Source organism: Amphiprion ocellaris, chromosome 10, assembly GCF_022539595.1.
Source record: "Amphiprion ocellaris isolate individual 3 ecotype Okinawa chromosome 10, ASM2253959v1, whole genome shotgun sequence".
Classification (NCBI taxonomy): domain Eukaryota; kingdom Metazoa; phylum Chordata; class Actinopteri; family Pomacentridae; genus Amphiprion; species Amphiprion ocellaris.
In genome coordinates this window covers 17,826,417-17,837,969 of record NC_072775.1, presented here as the reverse complement: position 1 = coordinate 17,837,969, position 11,553 = coordinate 17,826,417, and the positions used below count along the sequence as shown (strand labels likewise).

General features: G+C 40.0%; 1 protein-coding gene across 13 annotated transcripts in view; it reads right to left on the bottom strand.

Annotated features, from left to right (window-relative positions):
* Nucleotides 1-3,604: 3,604 nt before the first annotated feature.
* Nucleotides 3,605-11,553, bottom strand: part of kmt2cb (lysine (K)-specific methyltransferase 2Cb) — a 66,516-nt gene continuing 58,567 nt past the window's right edge. For all 13 annotated transcript variants that reach the window (XM_023272737.3, XM_023272739.3, XM_055014254.1 and 10 more), the window contains 11 exons: nucleotides 10,660-10,942; nucleotides 10,047-10,186; nucleotides 9,221-9,334; nucleotides 7,986-9,102; nucleotides 7,717-7,853; nucleotides 7,475-7,617; nucleotides 7,156-7,330; nucleotides 6,935-7,051; nucleotides 6,778-6,851; nucleotides 5,555-5,663; nucleotides 3,605-5,458 (listed from right to left, as the gene is read on the bottom strand). In XM_023272737.3, coding sequence (XP_023128505.2) covers nucleotides 5,366-5,458; nucleotides 5,555-5,663; nucleotides 6,778-6,851; nucleotides 6,935-7,051; nucleotides 7,156-7,330; nucleotides 7,475-7,617; nucleotides 7,717-7,853; nucleotides 7,986-9,102; nucleotides 9,221-9,334; nucleotides 10,047-10,186; nucleotides 10,660-10,942 — 2,502 coding nt within the window. In that variant the 3' untranslated portion in view covers nucleotides 3,605-5,365. The remainder of the gene's footprint in view (nucleotides 5,459-5,554; nucleotides 5,664-6,777; nucleotides 6,852-6,934; nucleotides 7,052-7,155; nucleotides 7,331-7,474; nucleotides 7,618-7,716; nucleotides 7,854-7,985; nucleotides 9,103-9,220; nucleotides 9,335-10,046; nucleotides 10,187-10,659; nucleotides 10,943-11,553) is intronic.

Sequence of the window (11,553 nt, the reverse complement as noted above, 5' to 3'; positions counted from 1 at the left end):
AGCAGCATAACTAAGACATTTTTTGAGGTCACCTGTACCGGCCCTACCTATAAGCTTTACCAAAAAGTAAAGTTTTAAGCCTAATCTTAAAAGTAGACCGCATGTCTGCCTCCTGAACCCAAACTGGGAGCTGATTCTACTGCAGAGGAGCCCAATGGCTGAAGTTTCTGCCTCTCAGTCTTTCTCTGGAAACTCTAGGAGCCACAGGGAAGCCTGCAGTCTGAGAGATAAGTGCTCTGTGGGGATACTATGGTACAATAAGGTTTTTCAGTGTTTTCTAAGTACAGTATTTGCACACAGAGAGCCACTCCAAGGATGGTAAAATGGCAACAATAAGACCAACAGAAAATCTGTCCTGTGCCATTTACAGTAAAGTCTTTATCTTAATCCATATGTGAGGTATAGCTTGCAGATTTGAAGGCAAAATGTACCGTGGATACATGAGTTGTAAAACGTTATTCAGGATCTGGCATTAGTTTCAAGCGAGGGATGTGTTGAGGCTGTCCCTGATGTTGCTGTGTCTTATCTACAAAAAGAGGGATTTCATGTTTGACCTTTTTGAAATGGAGAAAGGTACTGCCAAGCCCTCTGTTATTTATTAGAAACTTACACTTACTTTAGGTGCAGGGTTTACAGTGCTTGCAATAACAACTAAAAATAACAATGAAATAAAAATAACTTTGTTTATAAAGCATTTGTATACCACCTTTAAAAAACAAAGTCTCTTAAAGGGCAGCTAGGATTGGAGTGATATGGTGTCTACTTTTGGTTCATGTTAAAAGCCTGCAGGCCGCATTTTAAATTCACTGCAGCCTTTGGATGTTTTGCTTGCTGATACCAAAATAAAGTGCATCACAATAGTCAAGTCTGGAGGAGATGAAAGCATGAATGTCCTTTTCTAAGTCTGCAGCAGAGAGGGATGTCCTGATCTTGGTTAGCTATCTCAGTTGGACAAAGTAAGATTGGTCACCTGAGCATCAAAAGAACATCTCAGAGTCAAAAATGGCAGCTAGGTTGTGGGCCTATTTAGGGACATGACTTGATAAGGGACCTTGTCTAGAAGAGAGGCTGTTAATACTATTTGAGTTGGGGCCAGAAGCAATAATTACGATCACTTCAGATTTTGGGTCATTCGGCAGCAGGAAATTCTTGGACACCAGTTTTTAATTTCAGAAAGGTTGGACATAACATGACAGACATCAGTGGTACCAGCCAGGCTTTAACAGGGCATATAACTGGGTGACATGCAGCAATGGAAATCATGTCTGTGCGTATAGGCCTCAGGGGCAGCATGTATATAGTGAACAGGAGGGGACCTAAAATAGATGCCTGGGGGACCTCATAGAAGAGAAGAGCACAGGAGGAGTAATATCTAAGACCGGTTTGGCAGGTAGGAAATAAACCAATCCAAAGCCTCAGCAATACACACAAGATACACATGTAAGCAAAGGGGAATACAACACAATAGAACCCAACACAGAGCTGTGTGAGAAAGCTGAGAAAGAAAGGAGTTATTCTTTGACAACCCATTCCAGGAGCTGCTCCACATATCCTGGTCACTGATGGTGCTCACTTTTGAATTGTTTCATCCTTCATTGAGAATCTCAAGCTAAGGGTAATAAAATATCTTCAAATAGCAATTTTGATTGATTGCAGTTATGGATTTTTGCATGAAGTATGCAAAGTGTAGCTAATAAAGTTCAGTGTTCTTCCACATGTCCAGATTAAAACAATGCACATCTTTGGCACAAATTAATTATTGGGCCTCAGTGATCCCCCTCCGTCACATGTACACTACCAGTCAAAAGTTTGAACACACCTTCTCATTCAGTGGTTTTTGCTTAATTATTTTCTACATTGTACATTAATACTGAAGACATCAAAATTATGTTGTTAACAAAAACATGTTAATCTTCAGTATTAATCTACAATGTAGAAAATAATACAAATAAAAAAAAAAAAAAAAGCATTGAATGAGAAGGTGTGTCCAAACTTTTGACTGGTTGTGTATTTGTACCCTGTCACATCCATATAACCTTCAAATACACAGAGCAGAGCACACAGGACACTCTTCATTCATTTAGACAGGATTTTGTCCGAAGTCTCAGATTTACCAATAACCTTATGATGAAAAAGAGACAAGGTGTGTCAAGGAGGTGGTAATTTAATTAAATGCAATATACAACATGTAATCTTGACTGAAATAATAAATGTCAGCTGGTTCCTATTACTTAAAAGTACAGAATATAAATGCTGTCTTTTTCCAGCAGCATCAGAAATATCTAGAGGCAGCAGTATTTTTAGTCACAGTCAAACCTGGACTGAGACTCCCAGGAGTGATTCATCGAGGCCCAGCACACAGAACAGATGGCTGAAAATCATCTGAATTGCACCCAAAATGACCATTTATTTTAGCACCCAGAGGTCCTAGGTCCCATGAGGATCCTGAGGGGTGCTGAGATGATTGAAGACATAAAAAAGAAAAATTATCCCTTACATCAAAATGTTTTTTTTTTAATATTAGCTTGTCCCTTGTGAAATACTGAATGCTTAAATCAGATCTGGCCTAAAAATACACAGGTGGTCTAAAATAAGTGGGTTAATTGATTATTGAAATTGCTGCACTGAGTTTCCATCAATCAATTTGAGATTATAATCCAATTTCTCAGAAGTCAGTACAGTATATGCAAATTTTAGTAAGTCATCTATGATAAACTTTATATAGTTGGGTGTTGAACTGTTTGTTGGGTTCAACACACAATATCTAAAAATATGGTCTTCCAACATTTAATTAGATTTAATAGATGAACTGGTTGAATGAAAATAACCAATAAGGAAAATTATGAAGATGTCCTATGGGTTAAATTTTTCATATTTAACAGCTAAAAACAACACAATTAAACAAGAAAAGCACTCAGAGAGGGCAGTACTCCGCCAAGGCTGTCCATTACCCCATATGGCATTATTAGAAATCCAGCATTCTTTTTTTTTTTTTTTTTAAAGAAATGCACCATTTGTTTATTAGTTATAGATGATCAGAAATCACGGCACCATAGATTGTGACCATTTAATATAGATGTACCCACAAATAAAATGACCTTGCACTAAACACAGGCATGTGTTATGCATGTGTACGTTATGTACGGATACTAAATTGCGTGACCTAAATATGTAGCGGGTGGCAGGAATTGATGTGACTTGGAAACTCCCCCACAGTTTAATCTTTTGTCCCTTGCGTCATTTCTGATGGGTAAGTCCTGCGAAGTCCGCAGCGGTCATTTGTAGCAGGATCACAATCATGTGATCGCCAGCAGGCAGCTGATGTAGCATTCACTTGCAGTCATAGTTACAGTGACGCCATGCCGCTACAGGAATCTTTAACAAACCCTTGGATCCAGACTATAAGCTGCATCACTGCCAAAATCTAATCACTTGGTCCTTGTGTCATTTCTGACATTCCCTGAAAATTTCATCCAAATCTGTTCGTCCGTTTTTGAGTAATGTTGCGCACAGACAGAATAACGGACGAACAGACAAACGTACGCCGATTGTCGCATAACTCCACTGCATTCCTTGGCAGAGTAATGACACATAAACAGCCTGCTAACATGTAAAATAGTTTATTTTTGTAAATGTTTCTAAATTCAATTCCACAAACTCCAAACCTCATACTCTGTACACTTGAAAAGGCATTTTCAAAAACAAACAAAACAAAAAACAAAAAAAAGGAGAAAAAAAAATCTGACTACTTTACACGACCAAGAAAATGTAGCACAAACACACTGGCAGGATGATGTAATATCATACAAGAGAAGAAAAATATCCAAGAAACAATTTTGTTACAACCATTCATTGAGAAAATATATACAATTGAGTCTTCGGAAAGTTAAAAAAATACATGCCATATACATTACAAGTTCTAAGACTGTCTCCAAAATTTTACAGTCGACTTGAAATTGTGCACGCAAAAACTCTGCTGTTTCTAAGCATGTGACTTGTGAAGTGTCAGTATAAGAAATATTTCTGATTAAGCAGAATGCCATTTCTGTCCAAAAAGGTAGAACGACCGACAGTTCCCTGCAACGATTCTTTCTGTCACACACTGGTTCGTCTAAGCCACGGCATCGTTAGACGTTCGCACCTTATTTTAGAAGTAACGTAAAAACAAAAACAGGTAAATACATGTTGCTGTTCCTATTTGATAAAAAGTTAAAAAGCTGTTTTTGGGTTTCAAAACCTAATTCACAGTTCTTTAAAATCAAACCTGATTAACAGCAAACAGATCACAATGATCTCTCACTCTTTGAAGAGTCTTTTTTTTTTGATTCTGTAACTGATAACTCGTTACGTTAGTCAACAAAAATATTTCTTTTTTGAGTGGTCAAAGTATGTAAGTCACAAAACACTACGCTACAATACCTTACTTTTAATACAACAAAAATACTTTGTGAATTATTGTGGTTATATTACAAATTCTGTACAGAATAATCATAATATATACTCTCAAACTGAAATAACGTCCATCTTAAATAAATTTCAATGACAAACAGAACAAAAACAATTTAAAAACACACAAACATCAAGAAGGTTAAGGTAGTATTTGGTCGGTTATTCCTATAGTTTTCTTTATGTACATTTATACAAAAGTAACAGCATGTCTTCTTCAATCTTCAAAAACAATAGCAATCTAGCCTTCTTTAACTCAATCTCATCATTTTGAGAATAAAATTCATTCACTCAGTAATAAATACAAAACCTCTCGAATTCCACACAAATCACATGACAGAGACCTATGATAAAACTGACTCATGGAATCAAGTATTTAAAAGTTTTTGTGTGTGTGTGTGTGTGTGTGTATGTTTTTTTTGTTTATTTTCTTTTTTTAGTGCAAGTTAATATTCCCTTCGCGGTATTCATTGCTGTACATTCCTCATTCAGTGATGTCTACATTTAGTCATACGGTATACATTAACAGTATGAAACAAAAGGGCCTGCCCTTAGTAAGCAATAAGGCCGCACCCTGCACAGTGCTTTCTCATTCGCTGGTGGATTCCGCACCCCATGTACACCAAACAAACACGCAGATACATACAGACAGACAGAGGCGCTGCGAACAACAGAGCCCCTCACATATGGCACAAGTCACATCCTGCTACTGTGTTACATTTCCCTTCCTCCACCCATTTTTTTTAATTCTTTGATCTCGATGAACCAACGTGTAGATTCATTCATTCATTCAAGGGTTCAGGCCTTCTGCTCATTCATGAAATGACTTTAGTGTAAAGTTTTTTTTTTAAATCTCTGTGCAGAGATCACAGCATCTGCACAATGTAGCAAAGGAATGCATTTGGGTTTGTCGTTTTGCTCAGTTAATCCACTTCCTGCATTCAGGAGCTCCACAGTGGCAAGCGATCTTTTGCTGGCCCTCAACAGTATCAAACTGATAGTCGAAACACAGCTGGAAAACAAGAAATAAACAGTCGTTTCTCAGCATCCCACTAACACTCATGCACCTGTATAGGAGCAAAGACGAATCACAGAAAAAGATACCCACCTCCTCTCCTTTATCAATTCTGCGAACGCAGCTGATGATGATTTTGTAACCCCTTTCAAATGTGACCACCTCAGCAACACAGTTAGGGGCACAAGAGTGATTGATATATCTGAAGGAGAAAATAAAAAATATTTTTTTAAGTTATACAAAATACTGAGCATTACTGAAATGTAACTAACTAGCTGTATGTTGCTCCCACATGAAAATGACTCCAAATCCTGCCACAACCCAATTCTTGATACAAAGCAATGGACAATAACACTGCAAAAAAAGTAGTAAAAACCCCTTTCAGCTTTTTATTTTTTTAACTTATAGCAAGTATTTTGATTTATATAAAGAGAAAAAGAAAAGAAAAATTCTAAGTGCACCTTAAATTTTAATAAAATCTCATTAATGGACATATATTTATACAAATTCAAACAAAGCAGAGGCCTGGTTTTTAAAATTACTTGCAAAGTGGTTTCAATTTGTGGTTTCATGAACAACACTGGACTGTGAGGCAATACTGGCATAACAAAACAAATTGGGGCACCATCTTGCAACACACCGTCGAGTTCTTGTAACACATAACAGCTATGTACATCTTCAGAGCTGCACAAGCCCATTAGTAATACACGCTACATATACCACACATAAGACAAACTGTGTCTATAAACTGGATCAGCAGGGTTCATTTAAATGAACACTATTTGTGAAGTGTTTTTCATTTATTACATCTATGTTTTGCCGTCATTTTTTATATTAATTTATCAAAACACAGAAAAAGACTCTTGCCTCCAGCAGCCATGAAAACCCACGCTGATCACTTGCAAAATAAGCTAAATCTAACACAAGCATAGACAAGCCACCCACGCACACATGCGGGGTCATGGTCTGTAGTGCTATGTTGGGAGACTATAACAATGGTAAGACAGATGCAGAGACACCATGTTCTGCTTTTAAGACTACATTTTCCCCAACTGGCTGAAAAGCAGTTGTGAAATTGAATAGTATTCCTCAGGCGCTTGAACAAACTGCAAGAGTTTTGCATGCTCAATTAGATTTTCCCAAAAATTAAGATACATTAATAGATGTAGTCTGCCCAGAACGCACTGATGAAATGTAAAAAACAAAAATCTAATAGAGAGAAAAAAAAAAAACTAAATAAATAAAGCGAAATTACTTTATGTCCGTATTTACAGGTTTAGGGAAATGTTCGAAGAATTTGTGGAATCTCACAGTACCTTGCGAGCCCTCCAGTTCGAGTGGCATCAACAACATGCTCGCTGTCGATGCGGAACATGAACACTGGTCGGTTCTATGAGGGGAAGAGGGAAAATTGCATGCTGTTAGTTTTGGCAAAAGCAACCAACTCAAGAAGTTTTAAAAACGGACATATACCTGAGATCTATAGATCTTCTCCTTCTGGATGGCAACCTCATTTCGGAGGATGGTTCCATTGTACTCAATCACCATAGTTTGTTTTTCAATGTCTCTAGCAGCAAAGAGCCCCAGGCCCTGTGGAAACAAAAGAAGCTTTTAATTCTTACTACCGGTGACAGGATCCAAAATAATTTGTTTAATTCTATCAGAATTAATAATTAAATATCTAGTTGGCTCACCTGGATGCGGGAGCGGGCCAGATAGACATTGGCTCTCCACTCACTCTTCATCCAGCGGTACTGGGAGGACCTGGGATGTACTACTGGAGGCTTATTATGGGGAGCAGCACCTTCTCCTTGGGCCACATTCTGATTAGATCTGGCACTGCTGCTGGACACAGCCTGTGGTTGTGGCCTGTTTATTAAGAGAGGGAAGTTGTTAAAAAAAAAACTAAATCATGAAAAAACATTGCACTGAAATAACCTACCTAACCTTGTTTTACTCTGAGACAATAAATACCCACAAAGGTAATTAAATGTCAGCTTCAATCTAAGTTACCTTATCACCAGGGAGATGCAGGTAGAGCTTGTTCTTGGCTGTGCACGGGCACTACCAGCTGGATTGAACACGAGAGGCAACTCCACAAGAGGGTTGCGTCCGTAACGGAATGAGTACCTGTCACAAGCCTCCACTCCTGGGAGCTGGAGTAGGAAAGTATAGAGATGCAAAACATGATTTAGAGATCTGTTAATATTTTTAGCTCTCATACCTCGATGAAGTCATCCAAAGCGGCTACAAACCGATTCTGATATCTTGGTAACGGCAGGGACTGTAAGGCCAAACAGATCCTCTCCTTTCAGGTAAACAGGAAAGAGCTTCAGAGTGCCGGATTCAGTTCTTTTCTCGGCAACAGGACCTAGCACCTTATCCCACACTCCTAGTCGCAACGAGACAAGCAAAACCAGATGGTTAAAAGCTGTAGAATAAAAATTCAGAATTTAAAAAAAAAAAAAAAAAAAAAAAAAATTCACAATAATCCTGTTACTGTGAGGAGACACTGAGGGCTAACCTTTGGCAGAGGTGTCAGTCAGTACCACGTCTTGGTAGCCCTGTTCGATGACTCTGATTGTAAACTCTGGTAGCCCCTCTCTGTCTTCAACAGAGCAGACATAGCGGCAACGGCGGTTGCCATGACGCATGCTCCAGTAGATGCGGCAAGCCTCGTAGCCAACTGGAAAGATGGCTGTTGGGGAATGGAAGGCTGCCATTTGCAGGGGGGTTAGTTGGCCTATTGCATGCAACACCAGACTGCCCACCCGAAACGTATAACCCAACTCAGGCTGCCGCACAGCCGTGGCAATTTGACGCACTTCATCTCTTTGGACATAGACTCGTCGGAACACAGCAAAACAACGCAGCTCATGCTCCAGTGCTTGTCCTGCTGTTCCTCGGGGCCTATGTGCATGACATAGCATGGTCTTGTCCTTGAAGAAGGTGCACTGAGCTTGCAGAGCACAGGTGAAATGGTAGACATTGGTGCAGCGTAGACGGTGGCAGCCACTGGTGGCTCCAGTCTGCTGGCAGTAGGCGCAGCGTACTGTTTGGCCACGACGTAGCGCAAGCTCCACGTTGATGAGGGCACCAGCCTGCGTCTCATATACCTCAGTTGACCACAGGGCACAATTTAGATGAACCCATACATCGAGATCTAGATTAAGCAACCTGGCAGGACCATCAGTGATTCCATCTCCAAACTGGTGGCAGAAACAGCAGCGTCTATGGTCTTGGAGGGAAGCTGGAGGGCGCAGGGAGGCCCCAAGTTTCTTCAGGAGCTCATCAATTTTGTCCTCATCTGGGAGCTGGGAATTCCCTCTTGGCACTACCACCTGAACGGTCCACTTCCTCCAGCGCAGTCCTTTTTGTCTCTTTCCCTGGTGCCAGCCATCGTGGGACCTTGGCCGGGCCTTCAGCTTCACTGTCACTTTGAGGGCATCAGATTTCACTTCCATTTTGGGTGTCTCGCCTGCCATAGGGAACGGGATGGGAGGAGTAGATGGGGGAGACTGCTTGGGCTGAAGCTGGGCCAGGCAATGAACATCCAGCGAGGACATGTTGTTACTGTACTGGTGCTGAATCTTAGACAGGCTCTCTGTCTGCTCAGAGGCTGGCAGAAGGGACACTGATTCCTGAAAAGATGAGACAAGACCCGTGACTTCCAAAAAATAAATAGAAATGGAAAAATCTTATTAGCAGCATGTTATTTAGGCAATGTGTTTCTTCTGCAGGGATCGCTCTGGTACAAACCTTAGTTTCTGTGGTTGATCTGGATTGCATTGGAGAAGACGAACAGTAGAGAAGGAAGCAGCTGTGACTGCAGAAGACTAGGTCTTCTTCAGATTTCATTTGGCCTTCAGACTCCTGGTGAGAGAAAGTCCAAGTTTTGACAGGCTGAATAAGGAACGAGGTTTTACATCAAAGTCTGGCATGAACTGGTTAAGCTCAACTAATTATAAAAGAAGTTCTGAAATAGACATCAAAAACATAAAATATTTAAATAACCAAAACACTCTAAGACTGAAGTCAAAGGGTATGCTGTTTAACCCGCTAATTGATCTGAAATGGATTAAACTCCAGCAGGCAGGATTTACATAATCAGAGGATGTATGCAGCATTACAGTAGTGCTGTGTGTGGATGAATATAAAGATGTGTGTGGCCCTTCAGGCTGAAAGCAGATAATGCCATATATCCTCTAAAGTAAGGTCTGGGTATCCACAGCTGATCTACTACCCCACAGGGAAATCAATAATAATACGAAAATGAGAATGTGGCTGAGTAGTTAGGCAAAGAGGACTTGAACTAGTATTATGCCTATGTTTAAGCATGTTATACTATATTTGGATGTAAAGCTTTTTGGTCATTATCTGAGAACAAACACTTACTGTTCATTAGCCGCTGTTGTGATCTCTGGGCAAGAAACTGGGAAGCAGTATATTCTCTGTCTATTAATTCTTACTGCATGGCTAAAATGGTCTCCAAATCCCACTTTTAGTATCCAAGTGTTTCATCTGAAAGGTGGTAATATACTACGGTGCAGCCATTTAAAGTATTAGAGCCTAATTAATTAGGTACCTTCATGTGGGCAGGGAGGTCTTTAATGGCTTTCTGTACTCCACTTCCCAGCACCACCACCTTACAGTGGCAGCACCACTGAGGTTTACATCCAGGACTGGCAGGGGTCTTGTGGTCAGGTCCTCGGGCCACAGCTGCACCTAAAGCAATGAAAATGTTTTCAAAAATGCTATACATTTTAAAATGCATTTTCTAATAGTAAGTCTACATGCGTTTGATGCTTAACTTTGAGTGAACAAACATTAGATGAGAAAGTAAGACACCCTATTACACAACAAGGCAAAAATCGTTCACTCTATTTCATTAGCTGAGAGAATCTGTGGAATACTAAGATCACATGTCAGCATCTGGGCTACATGCTGCCCTCAGTCCCAGATAAATAATAATGTACGAGACATAATGTCCATTTGCAAATACTGTTAAGAAAACTAATTGCTCCTGTGGCTGTTTAAGGGGAAACAATTACATTCTAAAATTGCATTGCTGCATTGTGCTTTTTCACAGGGACTAATTATGTTTAGCTTAAATCAGACATGACATTTAAATTACAGGCTGTATTACAGTACCTGGGGGAATCAGTGATGCTCTTGTTTAATTTAGTTTTATCTCTCACCTGGGCTGTTGGGATGGAAACGGAAATGATGTGCTTGCTGCTGCTGCATCATTCCCTGTACTCCACCGGGCCTAATCATCTGTCCCGGCCGCCCATGAAGACCTCCATTGTCTCCTTGTCCATGGAATAGCATGGGAGGCCGAGGTTCCATGCCGTGGGGGCCCATTCTTGGACCACTGAGTATAGAAAGAGGCCCCCTCTCTGGGGTGCTGCTGACCTCATAGCTGCTGGGGATCTTCACACACAGTAGTTCTGAAATGGCTGCCACTACACCTGTGATGTTCTGGGATGAGAAAAAAAAACATGCATAGGTTGGTCGGTAGATAGAGTTTTTCTAATAATGCCTTTACCATTTGTATAGTTGCAGTTTTTCTCAAAATACATTATTGGATTAGTTATTTTTAAATTACAAAGCAAGTTGGGTGTGAAACGTATTACCAGTTGCAGCGCCTTGCTCTGATTTACATGCTGGGCTGGCTCTTAATGCCAGAAAGTGAGCTCCAATGTAACCTTGGATCATGATATTCTCTAAATAAAATCTTTATTTTCAAGAGATAAAGGCAGAACCTGTACATTACAGAACTATTGGTAAATAATAACAGCATGAGGCCTATTGTCTCCATAGTCGACTGCTGTTCCCAAACAATTGTTAATATTAAGGTTAGCGTCCTGAACTACCCCTCAGACTCAACATTATGAAGATAATACAACTTAAGTCAGCCTCTCTGTAACAGTGACTACTTACGCAAGTTATTTAGAAGTAGTTTTCTTTGGTATTTGAAACTGAACTGGCCAGACAATGAAGAAGACAGACAAGTAGAATACTCTAAGTAAATATGCAGTTTTCAATGTCTCACACTATGTAAGAATTGACAAGATCAACAATCTCTGAAA